General features: G+C 41.2%; 1 protein-coding gene across 14 annotated transcripts in view; it reads left to right on the top strand.

The window, feature by feature from the left end:
- Positions 1–19,993, top strand: part of FAM13A (family with sequence similarity 13 member A) — a 127,470-nt gene that overhangs the window by 72,581 nt on the left and 34,896 nt on the right. For 11 of the 14 annotated variants that reach the window (XM_084516932.1, XM_084516934.1, XM_084516936.1 and 8 more), the window contains 4 exons: positions 3,907–3,948; positions 13,454–13,498; positions 15,083–15,262; positions 18,114–18,297. In XM_084516932.1, the coding sequence (XP_084373058.1) occupies positions 3,907–3,948; positions 13,454–13,498; positions 15,083–15,262; positions 18,114–18,297 (451 nt within the window). The remainder of the gene's footprint in view (positions 1–3,906; positions 3,949–13,453; positions 13,499–15,082; positions 15,263–18,113; positions 18,298–19,993) is intronic. The other 3 variants (XM_084516937.1, XM_084516939.1, XM_084516938.1) reach the window with 2 other exon arrangements.

Raw genomic sequence — 19,993 nt, 5'->3', positions numbered from 1 at the left:
TGAAATTCTTTCTGCAAAGGTCCCTTTAACCAAAGAGGAAATATGGAGCATAAGTAAAGTGCAGGTGAACGTATAGCATATCTTAATGACAGCATTTCCTTTAGAAAGGATGTAATATGTGGTGGAAAGGGCTTCCTAGCAATACTAATAAACCCCCTTCAGTGCAAGGTGTTTTAAAAATGAGCAAGCAGTTGTTTTTTAATAAGCATAGTGTGAGTGATAGTGAGTAAGAGTCCTGCGTGGAAGGTTTTAAACCAACTTCTACCCTGTTTATTGTGTAATAGCAACTAATGATCACTTATGATTCATATCTTGTACATTCTTGCTTGCTTGCCTGTCTCTTCTATGTCACAGATCATGTGATGAGGTGTATAAAGGTTTAAAACCTTTCACACAATTTCTATTTCTTTCATTAAACTGTGCTTTTGTGCATAACATAAGCACAGCAGTGTATTATCTTACCAATACTTAAGACTTTCATAAAGTATTTTAATCAAAATAGAATCCTTGTGTGCTCTGTGAGTGCAGTAGGGCCATCTAACGTCTCACTTGAGGGATTCAGAACTATTTGAAATAGCTGGTTCAAATCTGTTCATAATTTACACAGCTCTCATCTTCCGTCTTGCATAGGTGAGTTGACAAAGGTGCATGAAGTTAGGGAAAGATGCTTCGAGTATGTTGTTGCTAATGATTGGGAAGGGGGAAATGGATAACCTGCTTTGCTCAGATGCAGATCTTTTAAAGTTAAAAGATTTTATGTTTTTTCAAAAGTCTCTGCTCCACGGTGGTTAGCTTGGATCTCTTCATCCCAGACGCAGCTACATATCCATGCTGCATATGTAAAAACATAAAGTACTACAGGATAAAAGAGATTATACACAGCTGTAATCATTGTTAACTATGTGAAATTTTGAAATGTGGTAAGCTAAATGAAATCAATATTTGGTTTCTGTCTTCTATAGCGTTTCTTTCTTCCTCATTCCCAACCCCCAGCTAATATTCTTAAAAGCTTTTTTCTCATTCCTCACTTGGTTTGTGTGAACGGATAATGATTTTTTGTACAGATGTATAACACTTAAACTTGTGGAATAGTGATCATATCATAGTTACTGTAAAAAAAAAAAGGAAGTGCATGAGATTTCGGAGTCTGGTGAATACTACTACTACATATGGTCTGTTGTGGCTACCAGTTGGGAGTATGGATATAAGAAAGTTATTTGGGCTTTTTCAGTATCACAGTGCTTCTGTGACCTCAAAGTTACTTGCAAATCATGAGATAAGGAAAAGAGAGGATGTTTGCTGTGGATTTGACAACTGCCACTTGTACGTGAAACAGCATTTTGTGTTGTCATTTGAAGTTGTGCTGCTGCACAGAGATCCTGATGGCACTGCGGACTCTTCTCCACACACAGTTTATTTTTCATGTTTTGTGTGTGCCATTGGGACTTGCCCATGTTCAGTTTATAAGGTCAGCCCTTATGTCATAAACTTTCTTAATAAGTGCTGTATTAAAAAGAGTATTCTGCAAATTCTAAATAAGGAAATCAACTGAAGCCTATGAACTGTGAGGTAGTGGATGCTGTCGGAGGGGAGTCCGTCCCTGGAAGAGATTCTTACCCAAGCGCTCACTGCAGGTTGCCTTCTGGAAAGCAGCCCTGAGGGACCTTTCCACGTGTCTTCGCTTTTCCTAGGCTGTCTGAAAGCTGTAACTGTTCCTCACAAAGACCCTCTGGGTGTACCTCAGTTCACAGGCAGCTTCTGCACTGCCTCGCGGGCTGCGGGCAGGAGCCTTTGGCCTGCTTCACGCACCTCCACAGGCCCGCTCGGTTTGACAGCGCAGGAGGGCTCCCACAGCAGCAGCCGCCTGCAGCTCGAGCAGCCAAAGGGAGACTTGTGCAAGTGGCACCACGGTTTCCAGCAGCAGCCACGATCTCGGTCTCCTCAGGGAGCTGCAGGAAACTGCCCAGTCACTGTTGTGTTACAGAGGCGCAGTAAGCCTTGGCAGACCACACTGAGTTGAGAAGCCGCTTCTCTTCCTTCCTCTCTGTGGTGTTTTGTGTTCCCCTTCAATCTGTGTTTCAGGCTCCCTGCGGGCTGCCAGGGTGACGTGTGCTGTCACAGTGAGTGGGGCAGTCTTTTCTGTAGGGGATTCCAGCTGTCTCTGTACGACTTTCTGTATGCTGTAGCTGGGAGTTGGAGCGATGCAGAGGTAACCCCTGTGAGGTTTCTGCTCCGCTCGCTTGCTTGTGCTCCATCTGTCCGCCTTCCCGGTCTTCCCGATTCCTTGCCTCCTCCCTTCCCCCTGGATAAATTTGGTGTTCGTATTTGTGGAGCTGTTATAACATTGTCAGAGTTCAAAACAAGCCACAGTGAAGCCTGCCTCTGGCTATGCTCGCTGTAAGAGCACAGCGCTCACCTGGCTCCGGGCCAGCTGCAGCTCGTCTTGCTTCGCCAGCTTCCTTCTGACTCCAGCGCAAGCTGCAGAACGGGGGTGTGATTATTTGACCTCCTAGCTACGAAACCCACGGTGGTGGCCCTTTGGCTTTTATTCTGCGCTTAGAGAAGCTATTTCTAAACTGATAAATAAAATTCTGAAGCTGAGTTCATCTTACCCAGAGCATTTCTGACTATTCTCTCATCCTCTGAATATGCTTCAAAATGATGAGCACCTTCAAAGCATGCCAGTGCCCTGGACCTCCCAGTTGATGTCAGTTACTGACTGCTCATGGTAAATTGCAGGGCTCTGGTGGAGTCCCAGACTTCTAAAGCAGCAGCAAAACAGTAGGGAAATGGGTGGTTTCCAGTGCCTGTGAAATGTTATTCTTTCTGTTTTTGTATGAAGTAATTTATGCAGCTTCCCGTCTTTTTTCTTCCTTTCTCCCAAACTTACTGTGCTCTTCAGACCCAATTAAAAGTCCTTTGGGGACAGATCGACCTCAGTGGCATTTCCTGTGTGCTTAGAGGAAGGCAAGTTTCCTGCTCTGAAGAGCTACAAGGGCTAAATGCCCTGTAAGTCCAGCCATTTGTTTGGTTGGAACGACTAGGTGAAATTTGTTTGTACCCCTTTTTATAACAGAATGGTCTAAAATTGACTTAATCCCCTACACCTTAAGCTTTAGCACATCAGCAACTCATCCTCGCCCTTGTGCCAGCACAGGCATGTGTGGCTGCAGGATGAGCCGGATCAGGGAGTTGATCTGTCTACAGACTGACCTGGCCACACAAGAAGTGGTTGCTTCAGACAGAGCAGTTGACCACTGAAATACTTTTTTGGCAGCAGAGCTCTGTGCCAGCCAGTTGCAACCCTTGATCTCATGCCTAAGATATGCATTCTCAAGTCTGCAAGTAACATACTTTTCTCTTCAGATCCATTCAATTTTATACAGATGTGACTTGCCACAGTCAGACCTGTGTCTTGGTCATTTCACACCTCTACATTTGAGCCAGATTGCAGCGGCATCAAATCAGCTTTCAACAGCAACAGCGATACCAGGGAATTCTTAGCTGTATACATACAGCCATCGCTGCTTCTTTGGTTGAGAGACCTCAATATGTCTTTTTTTTTTTTATTCTTAACCTTTACTAGGTAGGCAGGTTGTCTAATTCTTGAGCAGCAGACAGCGAAAGGCTCGGGTGGTTTCTCCTGGCAGAAATGCTTTATTGTTGCTATGGGAATAGGCTGTGCACAGCCGCTGAGCTGGAGCGACTTCTGACCGTGTAGCAGTGGAACTGTTACACGTCTGTGAACACTGAGAAGTAAATCTGTTTCACTTTTATTATCTCTTTTATTTACTTCACTTTTATAATCACTTTTTTTTTTTTCAGACTGAATGTCTTGCTGTAAATGAACTGCAGAAACAAGACAGAGCTGCATACTAACTTTAATTTTTGTTTGTTTGTTTTTAGCTCCCAAGAAGATGAGCGGCCTATGTCACCCTTCTATGTGAGGTATTTACTCATTTATTTTAACGTATTTCTCTGAGCAGGATTGCCTTGTTATTAGAATTAAATATGCAGAGCGATTCCAGAAAGTCTGCACAGACTAATCAAACTGAAGGTTAATGTTAAGTTGATAACTATTGCTCAGCTAGTGGGATGACCGAGACTTCAGAGAGACAAAAATAATGTCAGCAGACTTTGTATTTAAAGGCAAGGTTAAAGTTTTTGTGCCAGTCTTGTCAATTCTTAATTAGAAGATGGGCTTTTGTTTCCTGTTCTCTTCATTTCATTAAGCAGTTTAGATGCCTGTTTTAAGTAGCTTATAATCTGTGGGCGCAGGAGAGATTTTTGCCACGAGCTTTGAGGAACTGGCATCATGTGCTGGTCAGAAAGAAACCAGAAACCAGATGGTGAGTCAGCAGCCCATCCAGCAACCGCTCCTCTGATGCAGCCCAGCCAGCCCAGAAAAGCAGGAGAGGGCCTGGGTCCAGAGTGTGCCTGCCCGGAGGGAATGGCAGCCTGACTGCATTTGAACAAATCGTGTTTCTTGTTTTGCCAGCTGGAGGGCAAAGTCACTGCTTATAAAAGTGGCCTAATTCTGTTGACATCAGTGAAAGTTTGCTCTGCTTACTTCAGTAGCCAACTCAGTCCCAGTGCTTTCATTTCTGTTTAGTGAAAGTCCAAGAGCCAGGGCAATTAACAGTGAAGGGATGTAGAGGAAGAACAGCCAGATATTATAATTGGGTTCTTCTAACTGGAGTTTAAACAAATAAAAAGTCCCTGCGGTGCTTTTTATGAGAGCAGTGAGATTGGTAATTCTTACAGTGACCTCTTATTTGTTAATTCTCTTGCATGTATTCCTTTTTATCTATGTAGCTTGGGCTCATTTGTGGAGATTTTTTGTGACAGAAACTACAGAAAATGTGCATTTCGTGAGTGCTCTTAATGTGGAGACTTGCATTAAAACTGCAGAAATGTGTGTCAGTGAACTGTTTATGGACTAGCCTGGTTGCATAGTATTGTCTGCCTTCCTGATAAAGCACCGTCATTCCCTGCAGTGTATTTGTGCAGAGGTTAATTAATCTGTGCTTCAGAAACTCCAAACCATCCAAGCAGGCTCTGCTTTTGCCTTTTGGAGATAATTTCCTAGCTGCATAGATCACTCTGTCACGTTTTACCCAGTTTAGATTCTCATCCTGACTTTCAACTGAGAATAGTCCCCATATTTTTTTTTCCTTTCTTGCAGTATATGTCCTTCAGATATTTGTAGGCTTTCACTACATGTCCATCTGCCTTACTGCATAAAATTGTCCTCCTGATTTTTTTCCTGGATCATGGAAAAATGACCCAGGAAGGGATCTTTTCAACAGTCAAGAGTAATCAGAGATGGATAGTGAAGTGGCTAGTAAGAGCAGAAAGGGAGCAGCACACCTCGCAAGTGAGGCTTCAGGCCAAGCTCGCATCTTTTCTAACACTGCTGAGATGCAATTACTTGTAAATAAAGCTAGCAGCTTGCAAATTTTGCTTCTATCTACCACAAGTAAGAAATGTATACGCCTGAGGTGAGTTGCCAGGTGCAGTTAGTTTGGCAGGGTAGCCAGTTCTGTTTGGGCAATTCATGCTATAGAATAACTATAGAGTGACTTGAGAACTTGTGTGTATGGCATGGATTTTCTGTGCCACTTTGAATGTTGAATGATGGTCACATCTATTTGTGCTGCTACCAGCCACACTTACATAGTCTGAAATATTGTTCAAGTGTCATGAACAGGTGAATCAACTTCAAGTGAATCAGGAGGGTGTGTATAGAGCCGGAGTTAGGCCACTGCCCTGTTTATACAGTAACTTCATATAGATAATTATGCAATAATTTAATTAAGTGGAAACGAGCACAAATGCTCTTGTTCAAATGGTAACAATAACACAAATGCTTTAAGTCTTCAAGTCAGAACTGTCAGGATGCCACCAATACACTATTTTTTTTAAATTGCACTTTTTTAGGGTTCTGGATTGGTCTTTTGGTGTTCTGGTAGGTTTGATTTGGGGGGAGGGGAAGGTTGGTTGTTTGGGGGGGGGGCAGGGATAGGTAATTAACAAGTATAGAACTAATCATCACTCTTGCTCTGTAAGGATACAAAGAATCATTAAAGGCGCAAAAGTGGTAAATGAGGCAAAATGTGATCTAAGTTTATCAAGAGAGGTGATACAAGCACAATCAAATTATTTTTGAAAAGTCTTTCCATAGAGAGGAAGAAAAAAACTATATATCATCCAATTTGAGCAAAATGCTTTATATCATGCCATCTGTATAGAGAAAAAGGCCTTAATCTAAGAACATAAAGATGGGCAGGGAAGGGTTCAGATCTATAGGTCTTTTTCCTACAAGAGGAAAGAGATTGCTTGTGGAGTTCCTTAAGTGTGCTGGAATATTTTTTTTTCTTTAATAGTTACTGGTGTAAAACAAACAAACAAACAAACATGGTCATGAATTTCACTTAAAGCAGAAATTTGTGGATGTATAAAGTACATTTTTACAGTAGACTTGGGAGAGGTAGGAATACCCTTTTACAAGACTCAGATGAGGCCCCATAAGATTTCAGTAACTTGTGTTCAAATGGCGTTAGGTTTGTAAAGACGGTTAAAAAGCAAGCAAAAACTGTTACAAAATGGAGAAAAGAGCAGGGAGGGCCTATTTACCATAAGAAACAAACTAGAGTGCATGTATTTCACCTGTATTTTAGACAAAGAGAAGGATTGTTTTCTTAAGTATGTGAGGAAAAAAAATTGATACAATCAGGCAATTAATAAATTTAGGCAAGTAATGAGAAATTTTGTAGCTGAATCCTTCTCTTACTAGGCATTTGGACGATGAGGTGGGTTTGATCAGCGTGCAAGGTGGTTTTCTCTGAGTTCTGTGGTTTTATTCATTCCCTGACTGTTGAGCAGGTTTGTCCTTTCCTTTTCTGTATTCCCTGGTAAGACAATTTGTTTACTCAGCTATACTTAGTACCAGGCAAGGAGATTTCTGCTGTGTTGAAAGAAGAGGAAAACCTTGCTGGATGATTGATTGTTCTATGGAGTCGTGCCTGAAGGGCATCTATGTTCCAAAAGTTTTGTAATGAAGCCTTGTGAGAAAGGGAGTTGAGAGAGTTATATAAGGAGCCATGTTATGGATTTTTTAATTCTGTTAGAAAAATCTGAATGCCAGCTATACTGAGTAATCTGTACTGAGAAGCAGTGTGCAGTTTCAGGTAATTAAACAGCATCTGGCAAAGGCGATTAATTCCCTGTGAGCACACTTTTGCTCAACATGTGCAATGAGTTTTTAAAAGACAGAGAATCTACAGGCATTCTTTGTGCTCGAGGATCTGCTTTAGATTTGATATGAGTCACGTAGATGGTTCCAGAGTAGTTTCCTAATAAGTATAACCTGAGATAAGCCAGAGTGATATTAAAGGGGAAAAGGACAGAAGCTTTGATGTATTATGGAGCTTTCTTGTTGATATGTAAAGCATTAAACTGGAATTGGGATGAGAGCTGATGTCACAAGCAGTGTCAAAATTGCATTTGACACCCTCAAGTTCAGGGCAAGGCATTGACGTAAAACAGTTTCACCTGTTTTAGTACTTCTTTTCTCTGGCAGTACTAATATCCTGTTAGAAGCATTTAATGCAGCTGCCTGTTTACCCTTTTAACAGTTGTTGTATGAGACAACAACTTTTACATAATACAAGTCAAGCATTGGTGGTATATTGGGTGAGATGTTTTACTGTATTTGCTCTCAGGTCCATTTTCTGAAGAAACAGAAACAACTAGTTGTAGATCTAGTGTCTGCTCAGAAAGGTGCTTGACTTCCTTTAGAGTGCTTCCTTGTTGGCTGAACATGCAGTAAGAGGTCCTAAAGCCCGCGGGAGTGCAGGGCCCTCTTACAAATTGTTATGTTATGGGATGCATGTTCCTGTCCATCACATAAACCTTGGCTGAAAATAGTTACAAGGCTGCTAGGGTCCCCTTGTTCTTATTGCCCAGCTACCTTGCAGATTTCAGGCTAAAGGATCTCTGTCATTAGGTGGAGCTCTGGGAAACGGAGAGTCCTGATTCCATGCTGTTAATTAGGACTGTCTCACTAAGTACCCTTTATATTCAGTGGGAGAAGGTGATTTGTTCCATTTCAAATCAGGAGCATAATTTAGAGGCTGTGAATGGCCCCCAGAGGAATGTTTTCATTGTCTGGAGAGGATCCTGCACAGACACAGTGGTCTAAATTTGCAAAACAGAATTGGGTGGTGTGCATGCAAACCCTTCAGGGTTGTCTCTGCTTCAGGCAGTAGGTGTCAGTGTGCACCCATCATAAAGGGCAATTCCAGTGTGCATGAAAACAGCAGGAATACTGAAGAAAACAAGGCAGTCGCTTTTAGTGGGATGAATTTTCTGCATAGTAAACAAATAGCATCAAATATACCATATTTAAAGGAAGGATAATTGGATCCAAGCTTGAAAAAGTGTGAAGATGCTAAAAAAAACTTTGAAAGCATTGTCTTCTGTGTGATGGAATATCCCAGGAAATAAGAACACATCTATTTATTTTTGAACTCATTATTTTCATACTTTACACGATCTTTTTCTTTGGGGAATGTGTGTCAGATGAAGTGGTTGTCTTAAGACAGATCCCACATAAATCAGCAACATTGCATGTCACTGTAAGCAACAGTTGTGGAGAGTAAACAGTTCTTACACAGTATTGGTATCTGTGAAAAAAAAATCCTGGGTCATGTTGGAATTCTATATTAGGGAGGGTTCAGAAATTTCTCACCTGAAATGTCAAAGTAATTTAAAAATAATTGTCTACTTTGCTGGAGTGGCGATATGTTAAAAGTGTGTATCTACTTAGGCTCTCTTCTCATTGTGTTCGACTTCATTTAAAAAGCAAAAACAAAATATTTTGGCTTCCTCAATATGGCAAATGGATTTTAAGTAAATCTCAGCAATGAGTCGCCTTAGTTCCAGATTGCAAATACAGCTTATGATTTAGGCAGTTAAGTATGTCCAGCAATTAATTCATTGACTTCATAAATGAAAACCCAATCTGGGAAAATACTATGCCAGTAAGTCAGTTTGTTCTGGTTGATTTATACTGTGTTCTTTTAATACTTGAATGCTGATAGATTTTGCTCAACAGGGCCTTGAATGGAAAAAAAAACAGAAGAGAGGTTTTGATGCCCAACTCAATTATTTGCTGTTGCCCAGTACAGACTAAGCAGGGTGCAAGTATTGCATGAGGTAATTCTACAGTGCGTATCTTCAAGCTTACAGGTTACTAGCTGGGGTAGCAGGGGAAATGTAATGTGCTTAAAGCTGGCAGAAAATACAACCTTTCCATACATGAGATTGAAACAACATGGAAGCAGAGGTAATATAAGAGAGAATTATGTGTGAAACGAGACATTATTCAGAGGGGGCACATATGAAAGAGTGTGAGAGTAGCAACATGCTTTAGTAAACAGGTCAGAAAACTTTGAGGAGTGCCAGAGATCAGACTTCCCAAAAGGAAAAGCATGGGGGTCAAAAAAAGTTTATAGCACTTAAAACATCTTTGTGCAATGATGCAGGTTTTGTGGCTGGCTCTCTGAAAGTAAAAGTCTCCAGCACTGAAAAACTCTCCTGCTGCTTTCTGTTGCAGGCAGAAGAAGGAGAACCTTTAATTTATATCAAAAGTTGACATTTCTCAGTGTGTTCACCAGCAGCTGCATAACTTAATAATCTAGCTGTGGAGATAATTGACTGTACGTATCAGTGAAATCAAGCAGACGTGAGGAGAAAGTAATTAACCAAAGTAGAACATGATTTCACATTGTCCAGATGATTTAATGAACAAAGCAGCCATTCTGAGGCAGCTTGCTCCACAGTAGGGCATGCCAAGAGGGCTCTTTTGGGCATGGCTTGCTTTGCCTGCTCTGGGAAGCATAAATTCAATGATGGAGTGACTGTTGCCACCCAAGAAGTTTGGAAAACCCCTCAGGATGCATCCCACATGCCTGATTGCCCTTCTGAAACTCTTACAGAGCCATGCCTTTTCCTGAGCTTGCCAACACACTCAAGCACATCTACCTCCATCTCTGGGCATGCTAGAATCCAAAATCCTCAGTGTAACTCTCTTCTCCCCACCATTTTTTAAAGTGAACTTTGTCAATGCAGAAGAAAAAAAAAATGGTGCAGAGTAAAAAAACTGATTTATCAATGCATTTTAATTAAGCTTCGGAATGAAATGACAAGAAAAGCTAATGATTGTGCAATCAATAGAAACTTAGTGTATCTGGAAAAACTTATATAAAAGATCCCCATACTACTGAGAGAGAGAGAATAAAAGAGCGTTAAAATATCACAGGGCTAAGAATAAAGTCATATTGAATTTATAAGGAAGCAGTATCTAGAACAGAAGTATAATAAAAAGAGAATGACAGCTTCATTTGTTGTTATGTTGGCATATAGCTATGTACATCATTCCTTCCTATTTATTGGTACTTTGAAAATCACCATATTATGGGCTCTCTGACATGATATAGTTTGAGTAGTGTTCTTCTACATACCACAAAGTAATTGTTGTGCAGCTATGTGCTATTGTAAATTAACGATGTTAATAGACTTAAAACTAAGTTGATGGTAGCAAAGCACACAGTTAACTGAGAATTAGGCAGCTACAGAATGTACCTGGGAATTACAAACATTTTCGACATCTTATTTAGGTATTTTTGCAGCTTTGTCTTTAGTTTCTTCTTCTAACTACTTTTTGTATTAAGAAGCTGCTGCGTGTTTTCAATAATGATATGAGTGGTTTGCAGATAGAGACTGTTGGCCCTGAATACCACTCATGGGGATAACAGCATGAGCTCTCTCACGTATAGTATCTGGCCTTTCATTAGGTTTGTGTGAAATGTGAGCTTGCATTTTCACACAGTTATTAATTCTGCTAGAAATAGAAGGAAGAGCTATTTCCTGAGATTTTCTGTCCTGTATGATGGGTAGATATACCTTCATCTTAAGATTGTTTGGATTGTAGTCTTCTGAAAACATCCCCATCTCCTCCTCCCTTACCACTTTCCTGACATGAAAATAGAGAAAAATGATGTGATATGAAAGACATCCGCACTCAATATGGAATGCATGTAAAAACTATGGAAAGTTGATACAGGATTAACTTACTCCCACACGGCAGTATAGAATCACAGAATATCCCGAGTTGGAAGGCACCCACAAGGATCATCGAGTCCAATTCCTGGCACCACACACGACTACCCAAAAATTCAGAGCTATGACTAAGAGCACAGTCCCAATGCTCCTTAAACTCCCACAGGCTCGGTGCCATGACTGCGTCCCTGGGGAGCCTGTTCCAGTGCACTACAGCCCTCTCAGTGAAGAACCTCTTCCTGCTGTCCAGCCTGACCCTCCCCTGTCACAGCCTGACCCCATTCCCTTGGGTTCTGTCACTGGCCCAGTGCCCTCAGCCGCTCCTCGTACGTCTTCCCCTCTAGGGAAGGGCCTCTAGGCCCTTCACCATCTTTGCAGCCCTCCTCTGGACACTTTCCAACAGTTTCACATCTTTTTTTACTGTGGTGCCCAGAACTGCACACAGTGCTCGAGGTGAGGCCACACCAACGCAGAGTAGCCATAGGATGAATTGTATCTTATAATGTGGATTAGCCTGCTGCTTGCTTGTTAATCCATCTCCCGTGAGAGACCAGATCATTAAAAAAAAAAAAAAAAATCAGGCTTGGAAGAGGCCAAAGTTTATGTAGATAAGCAGGAAAGCAAATAGGATGCTTGAAATGTGCACTTCAAATTGTAAATCCATGCAATAGTTAATAGTCAGAAGAGTGAATATAGGAAGAGAGAGATCTTGCAATTCTTTTCTCTGCGTGTAGGTTGCATGTCCATAATAATAAGCGTTCATAATAATGAGTACAGCAATTTGATACTTGTTTGTGTGTCTTCCATTCATGAACTCATCTGAATGACACAGCTACTTGGGTGTTGTGTAGGTAATGTGGAATAGGCTGGCAAATACGTGACTGCTTTCATGCTGTGCCACAGCTCCAGGGAACTGTGTCTGGCCTAGAGATCGGCACAGAGCGAAGGAAGGCCTGGAAGGGATGAGTGTGGTAGGGTGCACGGGTTTATCCAAACCACGCTGAACGTACTGGCTCAGCCTAAGAAAGCAGAAGTGTATGTGAGTGATTTGCAGCTGGGTATTTGTGAGGAGTATTTGTCACTGAACAGAACTGAACAGAGAGTAAGGTTGTTTTTAAACAGACCCATCGTGATCCTTAATTTACCCTTCCCATTCTCTGTTGCCTGCCTTCCACCAAAAGTGACCCTGAAAAGCAGTGGAGCCACAGAGTAGTCATCATCTGGGTGTCGCAGCTTCTTAGCTGGCATCAGATCTGTACGGTCAAGAACTAAACATTCAAGGGAAGCGAGAGAGGAAGCAGGGTATTTAAGGGAAGCTGGCTGTTACTGGTTCTTCCGCATTGAACCAGTTTGTGAGAAACTCACGAGGATTGAAAGCAGTGAGTGACTGTTTTGGCAGAAAGCACGTTTGCATTCAGCGTGTCTCATAACCTATCCACGCTGTTCACTTTTCTGGAATTTATCAGCCAGTCACACTACTGATTCTGCTGCTGATACAGGAAGAAAGCCAAAGGAACCTTCTAGGCCTGTAATGTGTTTGCCTTAATTAATGAAGATCACAGGGGTGATGGTCATGAAGTGTCACCTTATCTGCAAAGCCGAGTCGGCAGTGGAGAAGAGGGGCAGGACGGGACTTGGCTCGGCCAGGCTGACTCTGGCCCTGTGCAGAGGGAGGAGAGCTGTGACAGCTGTGCAAGGCAGCACGTCAGCTTGTTCAGAAGGGTTTTAAGCAGCAAGCAGTGACAATTAAGAGTCATGCGAGCTCTTCAGAGTCCGAAAACAGACTGAGAGTGAAAAGGAAAAGAAGAGATCATGCATTTTATTTTAAAAAATGTAAAACATGAACGTGAATGTCAGAGAGCTGCAGGAGGAGAACTGTGAATAGCCCATTTTTCCTTTCCTTTCCTGTCACTTTAATATTTACAGATTCTTAAATTTTAAGTCCCCTTTCATATGTTTTCAAGTCAGCCTCAAAAGTCGATTTTTTTCTGTGATGAGGCTAAAACAACTGACATACAGCTGCAGAAAGCTCTTAAGAAAGCAAAAACTCTGCTATATGCTGAAGTTGAAATACTTTCCATTTAGTTCTTGGCCTACTGCTGGGAAATGACAGGCAAAGTAATTCTTGAGGATATTGGCATTGTCAGTATGTGCCACGTCACTGTGGGAATAAAAATTCCTTAAGGGGAAAACTTGTGGCATGTGCATGCAGTTGTTGTTGAGACAGCCTCACACCTTTAAATTGTTTCTTAGTGCTGCAAAGAACACATGTTTTGAGACATTATTGCCATATGTAGACCTAACTTTCTCTTCTTTTTCTTTTACACAGCTCCCATGTATCACAAGTCAGTAGTAACATGCCTGCTACAGGAGAGTAAGTGTCTCTTTTACTATTTTGTATGTACAATGTTGGTATCTTGAAGTTTTTAAAGTATTGCTGGTCTCTGATTTCTCCTTAAGGGTCGTTCTTACACAAGCAAAAAGGACATTGTTTCCCAACCCAAAGCATCTGCAATGATTATAAATTACTTCCTCCTGCAAAATTTGCAGGTCCTTGGTTCTTTCTGTGCATGTGATGTTTTGGTTAGGCTGATCCTGCATATTTAGAGAAACTGTTCATGTTGTGCTCTTGCTCTTGTTTGCACCCTGTCCCATCCCAGTGGAGAACAGGGCTTGATCCCATTACAGTAAGTGCTGTGCCAGCGATAGCAGCAGAGCTGGCTCCCCTACAGAGCTGAAAGTTTCCATAGGCTGGTGAGTTTGCAGAGCTGATTCTTGTCAATACATGAAGCACAGACATGCTCACCAAGTTAAACCATACGTTTTTTTGCAGTTGCTAAGACCTTCTGACATTTTGGTAACTGCAGTATCAGCAGAACTATAGCAACTTAGCAACAACTTTCATAAATTCTCTGGAGAAGTCAGGCAAGGTAAAGGTATACATACTTACTGCTACTCAGTTAAAAATTAAGCAGCAAATCTTGCAAATAACATTTTTAAGTATGGAAAAAGCACTACAAGTTATACTGGGGCCTTGATCAGCTGTGTTTAGAAAAACTCATTCTTCATTGCAAGAAACATGGATGGGGCAGGGAAATGTGTTTCCAAAAGATCTTTTAGGAGGAAAAAAAAAAAAAAAAAAAAAAAAAAACTATTTAGATTTTGTCTACAAAAAGTTCATCTGGTTAAGGAAGAAAGGAAATATTACAAGAAAATATGAGTACCATAATGAAGCAGATCAGATTGTGTTGAAAGTTCAAGTAGCCTCGCAGCTTTAACTGATGGAACTGCAGAGGCTCCTATGCTGTCACTTGTGTGGAAGATCCCTTAGTGCCAGTGGGCATGAGCTCTATCGAGAGAGAACATCAAGAAGTGACTGCAGGTGGTGGCACAATAACAGTGCAAAACCAGCATGAGCTCAGAACCAGATCCGTGTTTGGTCACTGGGTTAAATGTGTGGTTTTGCAGTATGAGTTTACAGTGAGGTACTGTTTACGTGCTCTCATCCCCCTGTGAGACAGCAGTGAATCACCTTCTTGCAGATGATCCATTGCCTTACTGAACGTGGATTGCACCATAGACTTGACCAGCATCAGCATGGTTGGGTCGCAAAAAAGGATTTTGTCAGGGCAAGGGATGTTGAAGTGGAGGGTGAAAGTTAGACACCAAAGTTGCAGTAAATAAAAGCAGTTGTTTTACAACAGAAGGTTCAGGCAGCCCTAAAAATAAACAAAGGCAACATGAACTGGGTAAGCTCAGCTCTTCTGAGGAACCTGAACATCAAGTTAACTGAAGATTTTGGCTTAGCTCTTTGCAAATGTCTTGGACCCTAGTACATTTTATACTGTCTTGCCATTCATAAAAAAACATAACCCCCCAATATGCAGCCTTTATTGTTGCAGAGAGGGAGCTCCAGAAAATCTTTGAGCTCAATTGACCTTATTTTTCGGCTTGACAGGTATTTAGAGAAGACAATCCGCTCAGCCGTGGAGCAGCATCTCTTTGATGTTCATTGCTCAGGCGGCCAGAGTTCAGAGGACTCTGAATCGGGAACATCATCAGCCTCTTCTAATGTGTCTGCCAGGCAGAGGAGGCGACATCACAAAGAGCAGGAGGAAGCCCGGAGAAACAGAGACATGTACGATCCTGATTTCTTTGTTTTGGAAAGTATATTTGATTAAGTGTACCCTAGTTATGTCTTCTATCTAGGCACTGCTTGGTAGTTCTGATATGAACAGAAGCTTTGTTGCATCAGCTAGAGCTGTGAAATGTGGAGTTTTGTAGAGCTAACTGAGGAGGCCAGAGTATGATAAGAAGTAAGCTAAAGCAGTATAGTAGAGTTCCTAATGAATTTGGAATTGTTTCATTACAGTATTTGTTGTATTAGTGGAAATCCCCAAGCAATTGGCCCTAGAGTCAGTAACTTCCTGCAAGATAAAAACATTTTTTTAAGATGCTTTTCTGAATTCAAGATGAGACCAAGTTCTCCTTTCGTATGTGTAGGTATAGCTTATAATCAGGTTTATTGAGGAGCCCTGGGAGTTCATCTGAAACTAGAAATCATTCTTTTGATTAATCAGATCCTAAGATTTTTTTATCCACCATTACACAAACAGTAAACATGACTTAATGGTGAATTTCATTAAATCAAAGAGTAAAAATAATACCTATTTTTCCTTACATACTGCTATACTTGTGGCATATATTGTGTGGCACAGATGTGGTACAAACCACCACAGCTTTAAAAAACACATGTCCAAGACATAGCTATCTTTAGGAATTGTAACTAAAGATTTTGCAAGCCCATCATCTAATTAGTGCTTAGACATACATCTAGCTTTAAACACTGTGATAATTCTTGTAAAGAATGTCTGTACTTGACTGTAGTATTGGATTGGTAGGACGTCAGGGTAGTTTCTGAAATACAGATCTAGGCTCTTATTCTTTTCTGGATGCTGAATTCCACAAATCCTATTGGATCTGCACTTTCCTATACCAAGCCACTTTTGCATAGATGCATGACCTTCAGTACCTCACCTGAATATTGTAGTTGTGCTATTTTCCAAAATGTGTCAGTTTAAAAAAATAATAATAATCCATAGCTACAAAATAAATTTTAAAAAAAGCATTTCCATAGCGAATGAAAATATCCTGTGATTATGGACTGGGAAATTAGCAGTTGCAAGTCACTCGAGTACCTGGCAGTAGCTCTGAAGTAGTTTTTCTTGTTTAGTAGCCCTGCTGACAGGCTTTGCAGGTAAGTAGGTCAGAGACTGGCTAGTGTACGTGTTTGGAAGCATATAGTACTGCAGGGGTTTTTTTTCAACATTGCGTTACAGAGCTGCCTTTAGTGCACTCTAGCCTATCTTGACGCAGTTGTTCACGTTCAGTCCCTAAAGCATGAGCCAAGGATTTATAACATACTGGAAGTTTTGAATGCTGGCTGGGGTTCAGATTGTTTTCCCTGGTTCCCTTAGGTCAGATTGCTGAAACTCCTGTGGGTGAATTGTCAAAATTCAGAATTCCTTTCAGAACTAGTAGTTTTTTGTTTTGTTTTGTTGTTTTTTTTTTCCCCTCTTTGGTTGTCAGTGACTTCATCTCCTTGCCTTGTGATGGATCACAAGAGGATTTGTAATGTCACAAGATGGGACTGTAGCATTAATACAGCCAGTGTTAATACAAGAGCGTTCATCACAAAAATACATACATGAACTCCTAGGCTTCGCAGACTACATGATCTACAGACTATATGGAAGTAATTGGTCTGCTCAGGGGATTATAAAAACTTACAGAAAAGCAAGTGGATTATCTTAGAAGTTTGATCATAGACATATAATACAACGTACAACAGATCCATCTATTGTATCTCTCTTCCAGTGACCAACCCTAGAGATCTGAGATCTAGAAAATCACTGGAACTTACACATTTTGGTTTTGATCTGAACATTTTGTCATGCTGGCCCCGTCCAGATACTGCAGAGTAACTGTTTTTTTATTACACTACTGCAAGTTCAGAGAAATTGTGCTGCTGCCTGTGAAAGCAGGCTTTAGAGTCACACAGCACTGCATAAGGCTGCTGCACATACAGAAGTTAGTAAATGTTCCAGTTTTGATGTCAGGTGTGAGCAGTCTTTAGCCCCTGGAGGGATAGGGTTGGTAAAGAATGAGATGCATTGTGTTTCTTCTATTTCCTTAACATAGTGATGTGTTTTGTATGTGTCTGTTCATTATTGTATGAAGTAGAGGGAAGACTACTGAAAAGCTTGTGACGACAAAACTGCATGCTGATAGATCCAGCAGGATAATTGTACAGGGGAAGATAAGCCATGTGCGAAGCTTCTGGAAAACACACACAAACGCAGCTAGCTCAGGGAGACCCCGATAGCATATCACATGATGACTTCAAGGGAGCTGTCCCATCTGCTTCCTGATGCAGCAGAATAGTCTTCTGTCCTAGCAGTTGTGTTGCTGTTGCAGAGATGCCTTCCCTTTTCTTATTTGGCAATTATGCAAGATAGAATCAAGCATTTGGCTGAAGCTCTTGTGTTTGAGAATGAGTAAAGAGGGCTGATTATATGGTGTCATGGACCAAAGGAGATCCTTGGACCACAGCTGTGAATCAGTTTCCTAAATCAAAAGCACATGTCTCAAAGGAAAATATGTAGCATATTCTTTATAAAAATACTACAGACAACCAGCAGCTAGTCCAGCTTCCATTTGAAGTCAATGTGATTCTCCATGAATCGAGTCCCAAATGTTGACCCTGACAGCTTTCTCACTGGAGGTGTATACACCTGGCTTTCACTCCTCGATGGGATTTAGTGTTTCACAGAGTACGTTGTTTGCTGTACTAGGAAGAACCAGAGAGACCTGTTTCATAGGGCGTAGAAAATGTTGCCGGAACTGCGCCAGTCAGCATAATACATTTCTCTATTGCTACCCTAAATGTAGCGGGAGAGTGTTTTAAATGCTGTCACTTTTTGTTTTAGGGAAGTCATCGACAAGGAGAACATTCCCTCTGGCTTCAGCAATCTTGAAGACTGTATTCTGACTGCTCAAGAAGTAGAAAAACTACAAGACAACTCTGGATATCTTAGTGAAAGGAATAAACCCAAACGGCAGAAATCCAGCACCAAACTTTCCGAGCTTAATGACAACCAAGACAGTCCTGTGGTAAGCTGCCATGCTGCACTATTTGACACCTAGTATTAGGATGGGAAAAAATCTTTTTTATTTTGGTGCACGTCTGGTTCCCTCCGGTAGCCACTTACAGTAAAGGCATACACGACTCTTCTGGATTGTGGGTAACACTGGATTCTGCACTTGTAACCTTTGTGAAAGGTCATCTGAGAAGCTATTTTTCCATTATTATCCTCTTACTCCACCACAGTCATTTTTCTCTTTCCACAACCTTTTGCTAATGTCTTCTGAACTTAGAAAAATATTTTGGAAAGAGAAAAAGGATGGAATTCTTTTTCGCAGTCTTTCAAAACTCTTGTGAGGAGATTGGAACCTCAGATGTAGGATCACATGCTTATGTTGAGTTTATTTTGATTATTCGTGCTAAGTTCTGAAACCATAGGTCACAAATAACTGCTTGATAATAAGACGATAAAGGTTTTTTTATGCCTTTTTCCTACCGTCTGTGTGTTACTGTCATGTTTGCAGTTTGCAAAACACTTTGGAGTGCATTGGTCTAAAAGATCATCCCTCCAGCTACCTTTTACTGGGAAGGTACCATGTATGTATTGCACAGCTACTAGTAACGGTGAAAGCTGTGTGAAAAGCCTAGCCTTCTGAGCTATAGAGCATCTCCTTCAGTAAACTCTATTAAGTTTGACTCTGCTCTGGGTTCCTTCTTAATGTGACATTGTGTTGTGACTAATTTTATTTAGGTTACAAAATTGCAATGATCTTATGCTTTACCCTGTGCAGAGATCCTAGAGAGAGACAGATTTAGCTTCTCTTTGTGATAAAGAGATGGCAAGGTGCCAAGAATTGTAGACTCTGCTTAGATTTAGCACTCAGTAGCCTACTGATACGTGATACTTCATGAAAGAGCACAGTCTGATAGCCACACTCTCACTTTGTGCCTTTGCTTGTCTTAAAAATGTTCTTGGAGGCAGCATCCTCAAACTTACCTGTCTCCACTGGACTTCTCTCTGCCCCTCATTTTTGGATCATTTTTGAATTTTGGAGGGACAAAGGCTGAAAGGAACATAAAAGGAACAAACTCCACATACAGAGCACTTTGAACAAGATGATCATCCTGTGAGTGTGGTCTTTGCTGGCTTTGCTGGAAGTGTTACAGTGGGATTGTCAAATGGGAACATTGTTATGAAACAGCTTGAGAAGAACACAGTGTTACTCTATGAAGAGCAAAGACTGCTCTTTAAGCTTTCATGAATGCATTTATTTAATATTTACATTTCAGAGGCTGCCAGGAGCATGCAGTGTGTGTGGTGGCTTAGCTTTCTTTTGGCTACGTCTTTACACTTCAAATAATAACCCAAGCTGGACTACTTACTTGGGTATAAAAGGACGTAACCTGCATTTACTAACAGTGCTTTCTCACCTAAACAAGTTTGTGATGTTGCAGCTTCTTCCTCACCTTTTTTTGAATTTTAGTCTTCCTGCTGAAAGCCTGAAAGAGTATGTAGGACAGTGTGTGGAAGCTCTCCTCTTAGCTGTCTAAATGCATCTGACTCAAAAGCGTTAAGTCAGTTGTAGAGAAACTGTCAGTTCTGCTGGTTCTGAGCAAACCGACCAGGAAGCATTTAAAGCTTGTAACTGCCCTTCAGAGCCACAAGTAGCCAGGTATCACTAGGACTTGAAGCATCGCATCGAGCAAGGCTGGAATAGGCTGAGC

The sequence above is a fragment of the Aythya ferina genome (genome assembly GCF_964211825.1).
Source record: "Aythya ferina genome assembly, chromosome: 4".
In the NCBI taxonomy this organism is placed as follows: domain Eukaryota; kingdom Metazoa; phylum Chordata; class Aves; order Anseriformes; family Anatidae; genus Aythya; species Aythya ferina.
This window is presented reverse-complemented; position numbering and strand designations above follow the sequence as displayed.